At 39.3% G+C, this 21970-nt stretch overlaps 1 protein-coding gene across 1 annotated transcript; it reads left to right on the forward strand.

The window, feature by feature from the left end:
• Positions 1 to 622: 622 nt before the first annotated feature.
• On the forward strand, positions 623 to 20730 carry LOC132091738 (disks large-associated protein 2-like). The gene is made up of 7 exons (XM_059497858.1): positions 623 to 950; positions 11302 to 11660; positions 15890 to 15975; positions 16162 to 16565; positions 17120 to 17211; positions 18990 to 19142; positions 20515 to 20730. Exons 2-7 carry the CDS (start codon positions 11409 to 11411, stop codon positions 20728 to 20730), a joined length of 1203 nt encoding a protein of 400 aa, XP_059353841.1. The 5' UTR covers positions 623 to 950; positions 11302 to 11408.
• The last annotated feature ends 1240 nt before the right edge of the window (positions 20731 to 21970 follow it).

A 21970-nucleotide genomic window follows, 5' to 3' on the forward strand; every position in this document is an offset into this window, starting at 1 on the left:
CTATTTTCATCTTTTGTTATGCTTTAAAGAAGTACATATATTTTTACTAACATTTTAAAGCACGTGAAATACATCATTATAATTTGAACTATATGTAAACATTAAGTTGGTTAAACCATAATTGTTTGACAGTACATTTGGTGGAGCATTTTGACAATAGTTTTAGAGAGAAGTAGTTATTAATTTATATAAATATAAGTGTGTCAAAACATCTAAATATCAGCTGATTGCATTTGATATAAATTTAAACTATAAACCAATTCCATATGGCATTTCTCTGCAAGTAAGAGCCTGAAAAACTATGTTCCTTTTGCCCTTATGTTTATTTTTTAAATGTATTATTTCCAATAATAGGCAATCTTTTTCAAATTAAGCTAAAGTATACTTTCTTTTTCACAAGGGTAGAAATAAATTAAAGTTTGCATCATGAGCTACATTAAATATAATGGTGAGAGAATCATAATGAATAAGTGCTTATTAACATTCAAGAACTTATTTTGTCCAAATATTCTACAAACACCAATTCTTTATTTATAACTAAATGTTGTGGCCTGTTGGTTGTTTTAAATTCATGTGACTTTTTAAATGTATGTATCTTTGTTCACTTTTAACAATATGACACCATTGATTATAGCTTAATTGGCTTTTGTAAACATTTGCTTTAAAATTAACTATTTAATAAGACAATGCATTAGTGAAGATATCTGGAGACTCAAACAACTGGTGTCAGATTGAATAAAATTGTTCACATAATATTGTTCACTTCAATATTATATTGTTAAAATGTCACTGATTTGAATTAATATGGAATGTTAGGAGACAGGGTGCAGTGACTGTCTAAACACAATTTGATTCATTCAAGCTCTACTAATGACTTTTGTTCTTTTCAGGGATCCAGTTTCGTCTCCCTGCTACCTGTAGTGCGGATCGAACAGAAACTCCAACTCCAGGTAAAGTCACACATACCACATAGTGTGTTCCTGTTCAGAAGTGTCATGACCATTCAGACCCTCTCAGATTTTCATGTCGCTCCAAACTGAAATGACCTTTTCTCTTGAAATACAAAACAAAATGTCAAATGTCTTTACCACACAGTGAAGGTGCAAGCTGATCTTAAGTCTGAACTGCCAAAACAAAGTCAAACAAAAACAAAATGAATCAAAATAAAGCAAAGCAAACTAGGCAAAATAATGAAACAAAGCAAAGAAAGGAAATACAAGGCAAAACAATGAAACAAGGCAAGGCAAGGCAAAACAAGAAAACAAAGCAACAAAACAAAACAGTAAAGCAAAGCAAGCCACGGCAAAACAATATAACAAAGCAAAATCAATGCAAGACAAGACAAAACAAAACAATGAAACAAAATAAAGTAAAAGCAAAGCAGCAAAACAAAAAATACAAAATCGAAACAAAGCAAGGCAAGGCAAGGCAAAACAAGGAAAGAAAAAGAAAGAAAGGCAAAACAACGAAATATTAAAATACAGTAAAGGCAAAACAAAAAGCAAAATAAAGGAAAACAAAACAACTACACTTGATACTCACTTTTTTGTCAAAAATTTTGTCACTAATGCTGATAAGGTTCTGTACCCACATTATCAGAATATCTGATCTTATATCACTGGGCTGCTGTTTTACGGTCTCTTATCATGCACCACATGCGCTGAATAGCTGATTTGAGTGGAAACTGAACATCTGTTGTTGATTAAACAGTCACGCTGAAAGTTTTATAACTCATTCAAACTGGCATTAAAATGCAGAACACGCAGCTTAACCCATGCACTAATAAACAGTTCAAGATTCAGTTCAGAACCTTATGTGCTATCCACAAGTTTAGGCAAAACACATAACACTGCTATAGTATAAAATATGTTAATTAGTAGTTAGTGTGTATTTAGTTCAGTAATGTCATTGCCGACTGAAATCTCGGGATTCAGCCTGAGGCTTTCAGCAACAGAAGTGTGTCTTCCAGTGTGCATGTTTGTAAGGAGAATACATATGCATCTGATATAATATAAATAAATTATAATTTTACATGACTTCACTCATGTTTCGTCAGATCACACATAATAAAAATAAATCAATAAATAGAAGAACTATATTGTACACATACTGTACATAATAAATGTACTAAGGCAAATCTTTTTTTTTTTTGTTTTTTTTTTGTAAAGAGCCAGTCCTGTTCTTTGATAGTTATTCATGGTTTTGATCATGCCTAGTATCTTTTGTTTCTGTGTTTAGCACATCTTTGGAATTTAATACCCCTCTGATAACTGTTGCCAAGATACCAAATCAGTCACACTGGCACACTGGGCTTTTGGAGAGAAAACTGGGCTATTCAAGATGAACAATACATTGCTTTCTCAGAGATCTGAGACAAAAAAATAAATAAAAAAATAAAAACCTTAATAAACTTTTTAAAATAAGCCTGTCCACACTTAAACACATTGGGGCTGAGGGCGAGCAGAGGGGCAGCCAGACGACAGCGGAGGAGGAGGCAGGAGTGGGTGGGAGGGTGGGAATTTTGGAGGAGCAGGCATTGGAGTAAGCTCTGGGGCTGGAGCCCTTCCTGGGCTTAACGGAGGATCAGGAGCCCGTCCTGGGCTTAACGGAGAATCAGGAGCCCGTCCTGGGCTTAACGGGGGTTCAGGAGCCCGTCCTGGGCTTAACGGGGGTTCAGGAGCCCATCCTGGGCTTAACGGGGGATCAGGAGCCCGTCCTGGGCTTAAAGGAGGATCAGGAGCCCGTCCTGGGCTTAACGGAAGATCAGGAGCCCTTCCTGGGCTTAACGGGGGTTCAGGAGCCCGTCCTGGGCTTAACGGGGGTTCAGGAGCCCGTCCTGGGCTTAACGGGGGTTCAGGAGCCCGTCCTGGGCTTAAAGGAGGATCAGGAGCCCGTCCTGGGCTTAACGGAAGATCAGGAGCCCGTCCTGGGCTTAACGGAAGATCAGGAGCCCGTCCTGGGCTTAACGGAGGATCAGGAGCCCGTCCTGGGCTTAACGGGGGAACAGGAGCCCGTCCTGGGCTTAAAGGAGGATCAGGAGCCCGTCCTGGGCTTAACAGAGGATCAGGAGCCCGTCCTGGGCTTACAGGAGGATCAGGAGCCCGTCCTGGGCTTACAGGAGGATCAGGAGCCCGTCCTGGGCTTAACGGGGGAACAGGAGCCCGTCCTGGGCTTAACGGGGAATCAGGAGCCCTTCCTGGGCTTAACAGAGGATCAGGAGCCCGTCCTGGGCTTACAGGAGGATCAGGAGCCCGTCCTGGGCTTAAAGGAGGATCAGGAGCCCGTGAACATACAACAGATGTTTTATTCAGATTCAAAAGAACACAGGGTGAAAATGTATGAAATATATTACGATGTAAAATCTGTCAGTTTCAGTGTTGCTTTGTGAGTCAGTATCGTTGTCTCAGCATATAGCCATGAGAAAATATTTTAACATAAAAAAAATACGTATTTCAGTGTTAAATCCACACTTCCAGAGAGTGCCTGGAAGATATGAGTCATATTCTCTTGCTCTCAGAGTTTTCATTTTTAATCACAACTGATTAAGTATTCGAAATGCTGATGGCAGAATGAATTATGACACAGAGCATCAATACAACAGGTCATGAATGGATTACTGTGTTCCTTTCTTATACAACCCTACATTCTATTTTTGGAAGTGTTTTACTCCTCTGTATGAATGACACATCTCTCTCCCACATTTTTCACTTCAGTCTGTGACTCATTCGGCAGTTTTATAATAGTGTGCTATTTAGAGCCCATGGTTTTGATTGGCACATCATATGTCGATTGTTACATTTAACAGTGGTGCAAAGTCATGCAGTAGGTCTGTAATTCCTTTTTTCCTAATTTTTAAGGGCTTGATTTAATTTGAGACTTAATTGCCTCCAAGGGATCAAGCTGGATCAGCACCAGGGTTGGATTGTATAAGCCAGAACTGACCAGATCAGGAGAGCAGCAACACGTCATTTCAGTGCTGTCAACTGTAGCAAAATAGACAAACTGACAACTGCCATTAAATTATTTCTTTCTTTCATTACCCATTCTTCTTGATTCACACACTTTTCTTCCTGCTTTCCATATATGGGCTGCTCAATGAATGTGTAAAATGATTGACAGGCAGAAAGCACCTCAAAATCTTCTGATTGTCTAAAGGAAGAATAGGGATGTCAGTCTCTGATAAATGTGATTTTGTTTCTTACCATAACCTGACAGTCTACTAATTTTCTAATGAGAGTTACTTGACATGTAGTAGCAAAGTTACTTACAGAGAGTAAAATGTCTAAAGAGGACTATTGAATAAAGTGTAACCTATGTGCTTGTTGAGGGAAAACAGTTGTCTTTTTATGACACAATGTTTTAAACATTCAAGAATTTTGTTCATGGAAGTTAGTTGAAATTAAATGAGATATGTTTGCCAAACTAATACCTTTAATGCACAGTGTATTGCCCAACTCTAAACATCCCTTAAAATCAAATCAGAAAGATTTATTATTTGCCAGATTAAGCAGTATGCTTCAGATTTAATGTGGATAGTCAAAACATTGCAAGACAAATAGTCTTTGTCTAGTGAGACTGCATTGTCAAGCCAGAACAAAAGAAAATATCTGCAGTTCATAAGAGCTGCTGGGACGCAGAAATAATACAAATACCGCAAATACAATCTGCACAGAATTGCAGAGTACCAGCTCACTTCGAGCACTGGAGTGTCCAATTTACTCACTATACACATTATTCCATTTGCAAAAGATTTATCTTGGTACCTCATGGTGTTCCCTTGCTTATGTTATTAAAGCTACACTACTGTATGTACACCAAATTTTGTTGGAAATTAACACAGTCTAAATAATTAGTGAGAATATAACATAAAACCTTCTTGCAGACCATGACTTTGCTTTACCCTAATTTATTATGGTAAGCCTCTAGTATATTTTAGAGTTGTCAAGATGGATTTCATGGGATGCTGCACACTTTCCTTATTTGTGTTTAACTCTTACACATTAATAAAGAAACAAGGTCAGGCTACTACTATTTGAAGTGGACATAGCTTGAAGCCATAACAACTGAACCTCAAACCGAAACGTGTTTGCAAGCAAAAAATCAAATCCAAGCGACAAAATAAAACACGTATCATCCTAGTTCGCACAGTTACAAAAACAATCTGTGAAGAGTTTGGTTCCAAAATGTAATAAACACCTTTTTAGTTTTCCTCAAATATCAGTATTGTATCTGGTCGGTACTGAAAAATATATTTTTAATTTTACATACAGAGTTAGAGTTACTAGGTCATGTTCCCTTTCAAGGGAACTTCAAACTGCGTCCTCTAGGGGTCGCTATGGGGAACACCTCGTTGTGATGATGTGTCTTAAGCATAAATTGAAAAAACACCAACGAGTTGGCCGGCGACAACCCCTGATGTCACTACCGGTGCGACTATGGATAAATAGGCGCCGGGAGAACACGTCATTCTCTTCTTCGTCTTCACTGACTGTTCTGTTTGAAGCGTGCATCTGAAAGAACCAGTAAGAGCGATCTTTCTCTGTCTATCATGGTGACTACTAGCAAGCGTTTAGACAATGTGTGCATCAGTGTCAGCGTTATTTGTATAATATAATACAAATAACGATAAATAAATATAATATTTCATATCATTGTTATGCGGACAATATTCAGATCTACATTCCTCTTAGTTCTGATAACTCTTATTCTGATCTTTTTAATTGCTTTGAAGATATTAAGGGCTGGACTGGCAGAAACTTTCTACAACTAAATGATAGCAAAACTGAGGTTGTTGTCTTTGGACCCCCAGGTGCTGTCTCGGATATCAATATCAATCTAGATCATATGCCATCAAACATTCATCCTTTTGCTAAAACATTAGGTATAATTTTTGACACTGATCTTAATTTTGAAAAACAGATAAGTGCTGTGGTGAGGAGCAGCTTTTTTCAACTAAGGCAAATAGCCAAATTAAAATCTATGCTGTCGTTTAAGGATTTAGAGATAGTTACCCATGCCTTCATCACTTCTAGACTTGATTACTGCAATGCGCTTTATATGGGTCTCAAGCATTCATCGCTGAATCGCTTGCAGTTTGTCTAGAACGCAGCCGAGAGGTTGCTGACTGATACTAAGAGAAGAAAAAGCATTTCTTCTGTCCTAGCATCTCTTCATTGGGTACCAGTGCAACATAGGATCCATTTTAAGATTTTATTATTTGTGAATAAAGCACTAAATGATTTAGCCCCATCATACTTGTCCAAACTTCTCAGCTCTCAGCAATCCCCTTGCTCCCTCAGATCCTCTGATAAACTGTTCTTTCCGATACCTCCCTCCAGCTTGAAATTTCCCGCTTGGCTTTTTCTGTGGCCAGCTTACCTCTAGACATTAGATCTGCAGCTTCTCTTCCTGTTTTTAAATTCTGCCTGAAGACTTATCTGTACTCCTTGGCATTTTTGGATGAAATGTATGTTTGTGTTTGTTAATGTGTTTTTGTATTGATTGTGTTTTGACCCATCTCTTTTTATTCTCTTAAATCGCTATTTTTACTTCATTTGTATATGTACAGCACTTTGGCATACTTTAGCTAATTTTAAGTGAAAAGTGAAGTGAAAGTGACATTCAGCCAAGTTTGGTGACCCATACTCAGAATTCGTGCTCTGCATTTAACCCATTCAAAGTGCACACACACAGCAGTGAACACACAAACCGTGAACACACACCCGGAGCAGTGGGCAGCCATTTATGCTGCGGCGCCCGGGGTGCAGTGCCTTGCTCAAGGGCACCTCAGTCGGGGTATTGCCGGCCTGAGACTCAAACCCACAACCCTATGTTTAGGAGTCAAACTCTCTAACCACTAGGCCACGACTTCCCTTTAAATGTGCTATATAAATAAACTAACCTTGACCTTTTTTCAACGAAAAAGCTCCGCTTTAGTTCGTCTTTCTTTCTGAGGAAAAAAGGAAAAAGGGGCAGCCATCTGCTTCCCGCAGTTCAGGACCCGCCGTTGCTGAGGCACGGAGGAGAATGCGCAGGTGGATCTGACTCACTGGTTTAGAGAGGGACATTCCCTTTTGCGCTCGTTGGCGACGGACAAGAGAGAGCCTCAGGAGGATGATGTTATATCTTTAACACTTTCTGATACTGAGGTTAGTGCTCTGCTGGGTTTTTACCCAGGAAGAGCAGGAGATGTTTGAGGATGGAAAAAAAGCTGAGGCTGAGCCTTCTCAATCCTCCTGCTCTGCGTATGTAGAGCTGCTGGAGGTTATGGATCGTGCCACGGCAAAGTTGGAATTGCCATGAAAGTGTGCTAACAAGGTGACGCCATGACCGCAGCCTTCCATTTCTGCCTGATCTCCATGCAGCGATCAAAAAGGAATAGAAGAGGCCGTTTTCTTCTCGCATCCATCGGTTTCGGCATAAGAGTTGTGCTGACATTGAAGCGTTGTGGGAAAGCGGCTATGAGAGGATTCCCCCTGTAGAAAAAGCTTTCTTTCTGTAGGGGAGACGTCCTCTCTTAATCTCCCTCCTTGCCATCTAAGCCCTTTCAGGAAATACATCTCGCTTAAATCTCAAAGCATACACAGCAGCAGGTCAGACTGTGGCTTCATTACACACGATGGCGGTGCTTCAAGCATATCAGTCTGATCTGCTAAAAGACCTGGATGAAGGTGAGGGCCTTTTTCCTGATCAAATAGCCGAGCTGCGTCGCACCACAGATCCCTCTCTCCATGCTACCAAGCAGGCAGCCTCCGCCATGGGCAGGACTATGGCACCCATGGTTGTAACGGAGAGACATCTGTGGGTGAACCTGGCAGACATCGGGAAGAAAGAAAAGGCTTTTTTCTCGATGCTCCGGTTTCGCCTTCCGAACTTTTCGGGATCTCCGCCTGCGGGTAGGGGTAAAAGAAAACGTGGGTCACGGGGAGGTAGGCAAGACCTAAGGGATGTGATCCAGATGAGGCATCAGAGTTCTTGTCCGAATCAGAGCGATACTTAGTATCTACTCGCTCTCTTTGGGGGTTTTTACAGCTGCCCTTATCCTCCTAATTCCCCTGTAACCACCAGCTCTCCACCTGACTGAGGTTAGGTGGGAACTTATGCTGGGTGGGGACTCCTATGCTGGACCTATGATGTTTTGGTTTGTTCTCTGTTCCTAGTAACCAACTTATTGATGGTCCGGACTAAAGGGAGTTGCCCCTTGAGCAGGGCTCCAGCGCAAGAACCAGGGTGGGTCAGTATGATCCATGATCCATTCTGTATTTACTTGTGTGTGTATATATATATATATATATATATATATATACAAAAGTAAATACACTGCAAGGAATTTCATGAATGTCTGGCCAGGCATTATATCTGGCCACTTAGTATAAAATGCTAGGTTCTTAGCCGTATCCCTTGGAATCTTTCTTGATTACAAGCCTTCAGCTCTACCCTGGGCCGAGGCCCTAACAAATAAGTTAGGTATGCAGCCTAAGCCTTTGGCTGTAAGGGGTAATTTCATGGACAGCCGTCTAAACGTCCTAGGGGCAACTCCCATGGAAATGGTAGAGTTGGTACTTAGTGTTTGCCATGATTCTGGCCTGCACTCCACTCAGCATGGGAGCATGGGTATACTGTTCCCCATAGCAACCCCTAGAGGACACAGTTTGAAGTTCCCTTGAAAGTGTACGTCTCAGGTTATGAATGTAACCATGGTTCCCTGATTAGGGAATGAGACACTGCGCCCTTTAGCTCCCTGCCATGCTTCTGACGCAAGCTTCAGACAAAGAAGTGAATGACGTGTTCTCCCGGCGCCTATTTATCCATAGTGACGCTGGTAGTGACGCCAAGGGCTTTCGCCGGCCAACTCGTTAGTGTTTTTTCACTGTATGCTTCAGACACGGGTTATGACAAGGTGTTCCCCAATGCGACCCCTAGAGGACGCAGTGTCTCTTTTCCTACTCAGGGAACCATGGTTACATTCATAACCGGAGACATTTTCTCCCTTTTCCAAACTGCGACAAACACCAGTCTCGCCTTTTTGCAGATTTTTTGCGATATATCCTCTCAACCAATCACAGCGCACCATTCCATGCACTCTAGACAATAATGGCAGGACTTTAAATACACCCAGCATCCTAGTTTTCCTCATCTACGTTGTACTTTGTGATCATTAAACAAGGGCTAAACGATAAATTGCAAGTGATTTTCATGCACATCTCATCAGTAAAGCTGGTTCTGTGATTAATAGTACCAATAGACCTCCATCATGTGCTTTCAGATGGAAATTTTTCAGATGCATTTAATATACAGAGATCAGTGACAAGCTACACTATATCACTATATCATGTTCATTAGATGAATCACATTCGATTATGAACACAATATAGCGTAGCTTGTCAGTGTAAGTGTTTTTATTAATGCCATTTATGTTTTTGTTAATACAGAACATACAGTAGCACTAATCAACTAAATGAATGTAACATGTGTGACGAGTAAGCTGCCTCCTCCCTGATTGTCACCGGCACCCCGTCCTAAATCGCCGCCCTTCACCAGGCTCCCGACTGGAGTGGGTGTGTGAGAGGAGGGGCGCTGGATGAGTCAGGGCTGGCGGCATGGGATGGGGCACACCTGAAGGAAATGGAGCCTCATCACTGCCACTGTTTAAAAGCCCCAATCCGCCTCTCCTCAGGAGACCGGTCTCTTCCCCGTTCATGCACACTGGTGTCCTCGTGGGTCCAGGAAGGGTGCGTTGAGGGACTCCCGCACCACTAGAGACGTGAGCTGCCGGACCCGCGATCCGGATGGGAACCGCACCCGTTTGCACGGCCGACGGGCCAGGATGCCGGGCCGTCCATCCCCTGCCAGCACCGCGGCCAACGAGAGTGATGCGGCCGCTAGAGGAAGCCGCCGCCCCTCGCGCCCCGGACCGAAGAGGAGAGCGCGTGCGGCCGCCGGACTCCGCCCCTTACCTGGACCCTTCCTCCATGAACACTGCCTGACCTACACAAACCCCGCAACACGACGAGGACACCAGATTCCCTGTTTATTTTGGACACTCTTCCCCTTTGGCCACTTTTATCCCCTGTTTTATTTGATTTCTGTTAATAAAAGCCTCTCCGAGGCCTGACGCCATGCCCACTGTGTCTGTCTTGTGCTCCTCCTGTCACACATGGAAAAGATGAATGCACTTTTGGAAGTTGAATGTAGGGGAAATGTAATTTTGGAATTTCTGTAGTCTAATGTGATGTTGTTCATGTTCTTGTTCATCATGAAATTTTCTTTTATTACTGTAACACATTTATAGCATAAAAAACAGATGACCTGTTGGACCGTTTTGGGACTAATGACTGCTGAATGTATTTTTAGTACAGTGCCTGTATATAAGATTCATATTGACCAAGTTCAGAGGCTGTCATATGTAGATCAGCTTACTATGTTGTATTTTCATCAGTTTCAATATGAAAAATAACTTTTATTCAATGGATTTATTGCATTTTGGGGAAAAAAAAGTATCATGGATTTATTGCATTTTGGGGAAAAAATAATAAAACAATTTTATAATAAAGCTTTGAAAATCAAAACCTGGATTTTAATGTAAGAAAATAGTGGTTTTCATCTTGCCACTTTCTTGGTAAAGAAAACACATTTTTACTCAAACTAATCCAAATTGATTTATTGCATTTTGGAACCAAACTCTTATGTGAATATATATATATATATATATATATATAGGTTTATTTTAATAGTTATTCATCTTTTGTTATTCGGAAAGTTTTAATGTTGTTAATAAGATTTGCACTGATAGGGTGATAATCTGTAACCATGAGCAAAAGCATGAGTTGCATCCGCACAGAAAAGCGAAGCTGATGCACAACTTGCATACAGTTTTATGCCTGAACTGATAGTGGGCCAAAGGTTGCCTAATGTAGCTTTAAAATGGTTCTTAGAAAAGTCAAAGATCAGACATCTACTAAACAACTGTGCTGAAGGTTGAGTTTTTATCTGATCCGCTGCTCTGTTGTGGTCAAACCGTTTACAGCAAGATTCCTCTAATCTTACCCTATCAAACCCTGATCAAACTCAACTACCTGTAATTTTCTAATGATGCTGGAGACATTAATTAGCATGCTCAGGTTTGTCTGATTAGGGTTAAAGCTAACCTCTGCAGGAAAGTGGATCTTGTGGACCAGATTTGAGGATCCCTGGTCTACAGCTATTGTTTTGAAGTTTACAATTTAACGCCTAGCACACCGACTCCTGAAAGTGATTTATTTTCTCTCAAATCTAATGCATCATTCATCTGTTTCTTTATAGCGCCAGTGATATATACACCTGACTACAAGAAGAGCCCTCCGACTGTTCCTCCTCGATCCACCACTAAGCCGCTGATTTCTGTAACAGCCCAGAGCAGCACAGAGTCAATGCAGGATGCGTACCACGAGGGTCGACCATCACGGGGAGTGCTTTGGGCACCGGATAGCCACAGCCGGGTTATCTACAACTCTGCCGACAGTCTGGATAGCGCAAAGCCAGTAACCCTAGCAATGGAAACCACATCCAAGCGCCTCACTTCTGCGGGGAGCTACAGCTCTGTTCAGACCTGCGATAAGGCCATCCTGGTGTCTAAAGCAGAGGAATACCTCAAGGCTCCACGTTCTTCTATCGGGATACAGGTAAACCTCCCTCAAGGTTTTAAAAATTGACTCGCTTGGTCACTGCCTCTTTGTAAACCCCATGGCTTTGTGTCTCGCCTCAAATCCAAAAATAGCTGGCAACATTTAGACAGTGACTCATCCACCCAGAAGTTTCACACAGAGTCTCCTTATATAGCCAGATTCTGTAGCAGAGAAGATGAGATTGCAGATTGACCCGGAACAACAAAGATTAATGATGCTGCTTCTCTCTGTGGGCTTGTTCCTACGCGACAAACAGTCAGCTGCATCATGCAGCTGTAGAGATGAAGAAGAGATTACACACATAAAGCTATCGATCATTAACAACCAAATCTATGAAGGCTGGAATGACTTATTTAGCTAAATCCGGAACTCAAATTACCCTACTGTTAAGCTTGCCCCTGTTGCAACAAATACAAAGAAACTTCTAAATTTGATTATAGTTCTGGTGAACCACTAGAAATTTCACTCGTTTCCTCCATGTCTGCAGTTATCTTTCACTAGTTGCATTCACTAGTTTCCCAAAGTCATCTTGAACACTGAATTTTCAATACAGCTGAAATATTTGAGAGATCATCACATAAGCTAACTTCATAAATTGATGTTGATTTTCCTAAAATGTGTTTTTTTTTGTTTTTTTTTTTAATCACCATTATACAGTTGCTTCTCAATAAATTAGAATGTTGTGGAAAAGTTAATTTATTCCAGTAATTCAACTCAAATTGTGAAACTTGTGTATTAAATAAATTCAGTGCACACAGACGAAAGTAGTTTAAGTCTTTGGTTCTTTTAATTGTGATGATTTGGGCTCACATTTAAAAAAATCTCAACAAATTAAAATATGGTGACATGTCTATCAGCTAATCAACTCAAAACACCTGCAAAGGTTTCCTGAGCCTTCAAAATGGTCTCTCAGTTTGGTTCACTAGGCTACACAATCATGGGGAAGACATCTGATCTGACAGTTGTCCAGAAGACAATCATTGACGCCCTTCACAAGGAGGGTAAGCCACAAACATTCATTGCCAAAGAAGCTGGCTGTTCACAGAGTGCTGTATCAAAGCATGTTAAAAGAAAGTTGAGTGGAAGGAAAAAGTGCGGAAGAAAAAGATGCACAACCAACCGAGAGAACTGCAGCATTATGAGGATTGTCAAGCAAAATCAACTCAAGAATTTGAGTGAACTTCACAAGGAATGAACTGAGGGTCAAGGCATCAAGAGCCACCACACACAGACGTGTCAAGGAATTCGCTGAACCACAGATAACATCAGAGGCATCTTACCTGAGCTAAGAAGAAGAAGAACTGGACTGTTGCCCATTGGTACAAAGTCCTCTTTTCAGATGAGAGCAAGTTTTGTATTTCATTTGGAAACCAAGCTCCTAGAGTCTGGAGGAAGGTTGGAGAAGCTCATAGCCCAAGCTGCTTGAAGTCCAGTGTTAAGTCTCCACAGTCTGTGATGATTTGGGGTGCCATTTCATCTGCTGGTCTTGGTCCATTTGTGTTTTTTGAAAACTAAAGTCACTGCGACCGTTTACCAAGAAATTTTGAAGCACTTCATACTTCCTTCTGTTGACCAGCTTTTTGAAGATGCTGATTTTTCATTTTCCAGCAGGATTTAGCACCTGCCCACACTGCCAAAAGCACCAAAAGTTGTTTAAATGACCATGGTGTTGGTGTGCTTTGACTGGCCAGCAAACTCACCAGACCTGAACCCCAGAGAGAATCTATGGGCTATTGTCAAGAGGAAAATGAGAAACGAGAGACCAAACAATGCAGATGAGCTGAAGGCCACTGTCAAAGAAACCTGGGCCTCCATACCACCTCAGCAGTGCCACCTTTGGTTGGGCACTTGGAACTTCTTTATTATCAATTATAATTTTCTTTCTGTTAAAGCAGCAATGCAATATGAAATCAGAATTAATTTGGTTTCAAGGGAATAAATAAATAGGTTGCTTATAGAAGATAACCTATCTTCTAATTATTATTATTATTATTATTATAATTATTATTTGCATCTTAGTGAGTTTAGATGATTTTAAGCCATGATTTAAAGGCTTCTATGTTTTCAACACTAGATGAGAGATGCAAAATGAATCATCAATAAGTTATAAACCTCCAGAATATTTTGAACTTGTTTAAAATGCATCACTATATGTTCATAATGCAATTTACAGGGACTGTAGCATAACTCTGGATGCTGGAGAAATTAGCTGTCACTACCAGAAGTAATAATAATACGAAATAAGGAAATCAGGAATCAGACAATGGCCCATTAACTGCATGAAAGGCTTATACTAAGCAATAAACCATATCTGCAATGTTTGGTTACAGTCTAGGAAAGTAATGTGAACATTAATGGACTGTAACAGGTTGCTAGCAGTGATGGCAAAAATTACTTTTTAAGTTAAATAATTACATTACTTAATTGGAAAGTAATGTTACATTAATTTTGCCTAATATATATAATATATATACAGTACAGACCAAAATTTTGGACACACCTTCTCATTCAAAGAGTTTTCTTTATTTTCATGACTATGAAAATTGTAGATTCACACTGAAGGCATCAAAACTATGAATTAACACATGTGGAATTATATACATAACAAAAAAGTGTGAAACAACTGAAAATATGTCATATTCTAGATTCTTCAAAGTAGCCACCTTTTGCTTTGATTACTGCTTTGCACACTCTTGGCATTCTCTAGATGAGCTTCAAGAGGTAGTCACCTGAAAGGAGTTCCCCGGGAGATGCTTAGCACTTGTTGGCCCTTTTGCCTTCTGTCTGCGGTCCAGCTCACCCCTAAACCATCTCGATTGGGTTCAGGTCCGGTGACTGTGGAGGCCAGGTCATCTGGCGCAGCACCCCATCACTCTCCTTCTTGGTCAAATAGCCCTTGATGCCTTTAGTGTGACTCTACAATTTTCATAGTCATGAAAATAAAGAAAACTCTTTGAATGAGAAGGTGTGTCCAAACTTTTGGTCTGTACTGTATATATACACACACAAAAATACAGGGCCATCCTTAGGTGGGTGCTTGAGGGGGGCCCGCGGCAAAAAATTTATTTATTTTGAGGAATATTAATCTGTTTTTTGTGCAAGTGAGATTAATAAATGCATGCAACCATTGTTTAGCATCACACACAGCACACTTACTCTTGATTTCTCTCAAGTCAATAAATGGGAAAACAAAGTAACTGGCATTACTTTATTTAAAAATTAACAGAAGTTTTCTTGTCAATTAAAATGTTATTATTAGTTATTTGAAGAAAAGTAATCTGATTATGTAACTCAAGTTACTTGAAATGCGTTACCCCCAACCTGGTTACTGGGATCCCGTGTCTCCATTAGGGGGCTGTCCATATAGCAAGTGTACTATAAATCGCTTCAGATAACAAAGTGTCTGTGAAATGACAGCTCTTTAAGGGAAGTCCCATATGTGTGCCTCTAAGATGTTGTTTTCTCTTCTGGGTCTGTGCTAATGCGTTCATGCCACCCACAGAACATTGTATTACTTTAGCAATATTGTTTTATTTTGTAAGCATTGCCTTGACACTTATATTATTACTCACTGAATGTGTGAAACCCATTTTGAATCTGTTAGTTTTGTTATTTTTGTTCGGACTGGGAGTCTATGGTAATCCCCATCGATTCATATTGTACAACACTCTGTTTATATCATGGCAAATTTGGAGTCTATAATGCTATAACAGCAACAATGGATCTTCTTAAAACCATTAGACCAAGACTCAATTATTTTTCTGTCAATTCTTGATTCATGCCATCAGTCATACAGGTTGTTCCAATTTCCAACTGACTAGATTTTCCACTTTTTAAAATTTTGAGACTTCTCCGACAACATTTATTTGATCTTTTACAAATTTAGGTCAAATAATCTAAAGACCATATTGATCAGAAGTTTTAAAGCAACACTTCGGCATATTGAATTGAAACTTAACATGAAAACACACCCTTTGCTTGTCAAAACTTGTAATGGTTAAATTGCAAACTTTGCAATAACTGACATAAAAGTCACAGTGCTTCATTTCTTTGGATCATGCTTAATGCAGTGTGCATAATCGTAGCATCTTTGGCCCCATAATTGCAGCTTGCAGCAACATTTTCTAACTTCTCTGGTTAACCTCAGATACTCAGTCCTATTTATTAAATATATATTCTCATTCAGGCAGTTCTCCTTTTTATCTCTTCCTTTATTTATTCTTCAGGTGGAAGCAGCCACAGATTCTGAGACAGATAGTAAAGGTCTTCCACAGTATCAGTCTGTGGGTATCCAGGTTGAGGATGAGAAGAGGTAAGTTTACAGGACATTTGGTCCACAGAACTAAAGTTATCCTGAACTATGAATCATTTTAAGACCAATAGCTCAGAAAAATAAGTTAATTGAAATAATGAATATAAATAAATATAGATAGCACTTTCCTTGTGTAAACACGTCAACTGATTTCTTTAATATTGTCACTCTTATGTTCATTTTCAGACTTGGCCGCTTTAAACGGTCCAACAGTGTGACGACGGCAGTTCAGGCCGATTTGGAGCTGGAGGGGTTTCCATCGACCGAAGACAAGAGTCTGCAGTTTGGAGGATTTCAACGTCATTCTGAACCCAGTACACCCACACAGTATAACATGGTTCGGACTGTACGCACACAGGGCCTTTTTAGCTACCGTGAGGATAACAGGCCCTCCAGTGGGCCGCCCAGTCCGCAGCCTGAACCCTGGCTGGTGGAGCCCACTCTTGAAGCAGCCGAGTCCGGCCACGTGTCTCCACTCCGCCGCGATGGCAGCTGGTTCATGCAGCTTCTGCACAGAGAGACTAAACGTATGGAGGGCTGGTGCAAAGATATGGAACGTGAGGCTGAGGAGCATGACCTATCGGAGGAGAGTGAGTGCAGGCATCAAGAACACAAAACACATAATGAGTCTAAACCAACACAATCTATCTATCCATCCATCTACCTACTGTATCTATTTATATCATTCTATGTACATATATTCTGTATTTCACATTGGTCAATTTCATGGCAGAAATATATTAATATATGGAATTATTATATTTAAAGTAATAACACACACACACACACACACATTTGTTTTTGTGAAAAGTGGGGTCATCCCATAGGCATAATGGTTTTTATACTGTACAAACTGTATATTCTATGGCCCTACACCAACCGTACACCTAACCCTAACCCTCACAGGAAACTTTGTGCATTTTTACTTTCTCAAAAAAACTCATTCTGTATGATTTATAAGCGTTTTGAAAAACGGGAACATGGGTTATGTCCTCATAAGTCACCCTCTCCTTGTAATACCTGTGTCATACCCATGTCATTATACAGAGTTGTGTCCTGATATGACACACACACAAACACACACACACACACACACATATATATATATATTGTGTATATTTTTCAATCTAATAATGTTTTGCAGTTCTTGGGAAGATCCGGAGTGCTGTGGGCAGCGCTCACCTCCTAATGTCCCAGAAATTCCAGCAGTTTTACTGGTTGTGTCAGCAAAATTTGGTATGTGGCATTTCTACGATCCCCATGAGATGTACTTTAATGCTCCTTTTGCATCATAAAATACATCAACCATGCACCAGTTCTGTCATAAAAGATTCAGTTTGCCTCTTTGACAGGCAGTTCATTTGAAAGCATTTGTAAGTGTTTGCCTTGCATTCTTGTAAGTCTTTGTTTTAGGTGAAAACAAGGTTAAATACTAGCCGTGATGGCAGCTTTAACTATCATTTTGCATTATTGACACACTGTTTTCCTAATGAATGTTGTTCAGTTGATTTGACGCAATGTATTTTGTTTAAAGCGCTATATAAATAAAGGTGACTTGACTTGACTTGACTAGCTTTTCAGCATCGTATAATGTTTTATTTGAAAGATCCTTAAAAGCCAGGAAAATTTAGAAGCAAACTTGTGCAATATATTATTTTAATCAAAAATAGTTTTAAGTTGAAAGTTAAATAAAAACGTATCAAATTTGATCAAAACGTGCTAAAGCAATGTATTATTTTATAACCTGTCTAAATGTATTGTGCATTTTTGTCTCTAGCTGACTGAAGTACACATTGATCAGTTGCAGTGTCATCTCCACTAAATAGAATTTCAGCCTGAAAGGAGCTTTAATCAGTTTCAAGCTGTGTGAGTGCGAAAGATCCTGACATTAATTGGTAGTTGGTGGGCTGAATGACACTTTAAAGTGTTTGTTTAGTGGTCAGTGATCGTTCCTGTCTCTCTCTCTCTGGAGATTGTGAAATGATGGATGTTGTAATACATTCACACGGACAGGCAGAACCCAGCTTGTCCTCTCTAGTATGAGCTTTCAAGACACTGAACAGTTTAGGGAAGCATCATAAACAGAGAAGAGAGGATGCAGCCAGAATAAATAGCAAATATTAAATTTGTAAATGGTTCAATCGATCATTGATTTGACAGAAAATTAGCTATTTTTACTCCAGTTATGATGAGTGTATGCATAACATTGTCAGTTAGTTTATCTCGAATCCATCTTTTAAAAAAATACTAACTTTTATTGTGCTATTTTAATGCTAATGTGAAATATTCATTGTTTGGATAAGAGATGATGAAGGTGAAGCTGGACTATAGTGACCTCTAGTGATTATTCATGATGATTTATTCATTCATGGCACTTGGTGCAGTGATGCTTAAATAGTGATCAGGATCCTTCTTTGATTTGACTCCTCAAGGGGTCATAAGTTTAAATGCCTTTCTCGTACATTTTTATATAATTAATATTATTATTATTTTACATGACCCTGAAAAAGCTCCATAACCCAAGACAAAATACCTGAAATGAAACAAATGATGCTCTTCAGGAGTTAACATAACTGCATTGCCTCCTGCTCATTGGTGATTGTGATAAGCGATAGTGTATGAGTCCTTCACTTATCCTGAGTGGTGAAGCTCGGTCTCGATATCACTGCGCCACTGTGGGGAAGATCTCAAACGTGCAGCGCATGCTGAGAATCAAAAGAACTTACTGTACCCAGAGGATTTTTGTCAAAAACAGCAGACAGCTAGACTGTCAGCTAAACAGGGTAGAAACATGTATACGTTGCAATTATAGGCATATATGTCAAATAGCTTCATCAGCACATAACTGAATAAATAATAAAATGCATTGTAATGATTCCTCTTATTTTTAGATGTATTTTGTATATATATATATATATATATACAAGGGGTGTGTAAACTTATGAGTAGAACTGTAACTTATAACTGTTGTTTGTGTTTGTGAGGAGTGTGTGACGTATAATGGTTTTGTGCAGGACCCCAGCACTATGCCGCGCCCCACAGCTCAGGACCTGGCTGGCTTCTGGGATCTCCTGCAGCTCTCCATAGATGATGTCACTGCCAAGTTTGATGAGCTGCAGCAAATCAAGAGTAATGAGTGGAGGATAGTGGAGAGTCCTGAGAAGAAGGTACATGGAGTGTGTGTGTGTGTACAGTATATATGTGACACTGAAGACTGGAGTAATGATGCTGAAAATTCAGCTTTGTCATTACAGAAATATTACATTTTAAAATATATTCAAATAGAAAGCAGTTATTGAAATAATATTTCACATTATTTCTTTTTTACTGTATTTTTAATCAAATAAATTCAGCCTTGGTGAGCATGAGGGTCTTCATTCAGAAACATTTAAAAAATTCTCGATGATGCAGGTAACACATTACAAGTAATGTGTAACTAGTAAGCTAGTAATTAAACTATTAAAATTACTTAATTTTCCCATTTATTGACTGACAGCTCTCCTGTTTTCATGTTGAGAGAAATCGGGAGTAAGTGCAGAGGTGTTGTGTCTGTTGTGTAAACATTATAGACTAAATGAGACTAATATTATAGACTAAACACATGCATATACTCCTCTCACTTGCAAAAAAGATTCAGTATTCCTCAAAATGAATAAAAAGCAGAAAATTCCGAAAATTACAGAAACCTGCAATATTAAATGTTAATAAAAAATCCTTTATGTACTGTATTTAATCACATTTTATTAACCAGTGCCGACCTTCAGTGATCCAATTCAACCATACTAATAAGCAAAATGCTCGTTAGATAAACATCAAATTATTTCTTTATTATTATTATTTATTTGCTTGCTTGCTTGTTTGTTTTTATGATCGAGAAGAAAGTGTTAACCACAGCTGAAAGATTTGTTTGTGCTTTTCACATTTCCTTCAGCCTAATTCATTTCACTTTTAGTGTGAAAGGGCTTTTACATTTGCCAAAAATATAAAAAAAAATTATATTAAAAACAAACAAGCAAGCCTAGGCCAGGTAAGAAAATGTAACACAAAAGTAATTTAATGCATTACTTTCCATAAAAAAGTAACTTAGTAGTGCAATTGGTTACTTTTTTAGGGAGTAACGCAATATTGTAATGCATTACTTTAAAAAGTAACTTTCCCCAACACTGATACTTTATATACTGTATATTTACAGAGCAACATGTGTACATATATAATTACTAATACTGATATTGATTCTGATGCCTCTATAAAAATGTTTTTATCAATTTCCTATAGGATGAAATGAGTAAAAAAGACATTGAACATCACTGTAAAATCAAAAGCCTCCATTTTGTATCATTTAATAAAAAAAAAAAATTTAGTGATGATTTTGTCAATATCAGCTCTCTCTTTTTTTTTCTTCTCCCCATTAAGTGCATTTGTTTTCACAATAAATCAGAAAATCCCTGATTTAAAAAAAATTATTTGCACTAAATTGTTTTGATGCACTGATACATTCTAATAAACCAAGGAAATGATAACTCTACTTCTTTACCTCAGGAAAGAAAATGGCCACCTCCTGTTACAAAGAGGCCTCCTAAAGGTCGAGGAGCTGTCATGCGTGAGCGATCCTTGGATCTGCAGGACCGTCAGAGGCAAGAGGCCCGCCGTAGGCTCCTAGCTGCAAAACGGGCTGCGTCGTTCCGTCAGAGCTCAGTTACAGAGCGGGCCGACAGCATAGAGATTTACATCCCTGAAGCCCAAACACGTTTATGAAACACGCATAACAACAGGGTCCATCTATTCTGCTCCATGTCACTGCTCCGCCCGTACACATTCTCACATCTGTTACAGTATTCTTCCTCTGCTCATCATCTACTCTGAGCTGAGAATAGTGGTGAGTTTCTATATGCCTCAAACAGAGCTCAATGCAAAGAGGTCAAGGCAGTCTATGCACTCCAAGACCTGCAGCTACTGCAACCCAGTTTGTATTTCAGTTTTAGTACATTCAGAGGCCAAAACTAAGGCTTTGTTCATACTGCACACAAATCTGAATTGGTTTTCACATCCAATTTTTAGGACGCAATTAGGATGTGGTTTCAATAGTAGTGATATAAGTACCAATCCCTTCATGAGATGTGTGAGAGCAATTAGCTCATATTAGCAATTATTATATTAACATTCATGCAAATACTGTGTCCAAGACCACTGACTCATTCACTCACTATTCACGACATGAATTTTATGTAGCCATACGGGAATGTTGATGGAAAATTATATTTTAAATGCTTTTGTTCTCTTGCAAAACGTTTGCGCAAAACTTTAGTATTCTGTTTCATTTCTCTGAGAACCTTTGCATTCTCTCGTGTAACTTTTGCATTCCCTTGAGAAACTTTGCATTCTCTTCCAAAACTTTTGCGTTTTCTCAAAAAACGTTTACAATTTCCCTGAGAAGCTTTGCGCTTTCTTGTGAAACATTTGCGCTTCTCACAATACCTTTGCTTTCCCCTAAGAAATGTTACTTTCTCTCATTAAACTTTTGTGTTCTTGCACAAAAACTTTTGCGCTCCCCTGAGAAACGTTTAATTCGCCCGCAAAACATTTGTGTTGGAAATAAAATGAGGTGGCTATTCCAGTGCTTTTGTGGGTGAATGCAACATTTCTTGAGGAAACACAAGAAATGTGTTCCTTACGTTTGCGAAAGAACACAAAAGAAGATTTGTGAACCACTGCAATGTTTCTAGAGGGAACGCAATACTTTTGTGAGAAAATGCTTAGAAATATAATATTCATTCCCATCTCATATTTTTTCCAAAAACATGTCCCTTTAGCGGCTCCATCAAATGTCATAATTAATTATATGAGGGAGAAATAAAAAGAATAAAGAGACATACGGAATGACTAAAAACTAGACTGTTCAGATGAATTCCAAAAGATTTTAAACTGATTTCAGACCACATATGGATGTAGTTTGGAAACATCAGACTCCAAAAAAAAAAAAAAAAAAATTGATTAA

This window comes from Carassius carassius, chromosome 18, assembly GCF_963082965.1.
Source record: "Carassius carassius chromosome 18, fCarCar2.1, whole genome shotgun sequence".
Taxonomy (NCBI): Eukaryota; Metazoa; Chordata; class Actinopteri; order Cypriniformes; family Cyprinidae; genus Carassius; species Carassius carassius.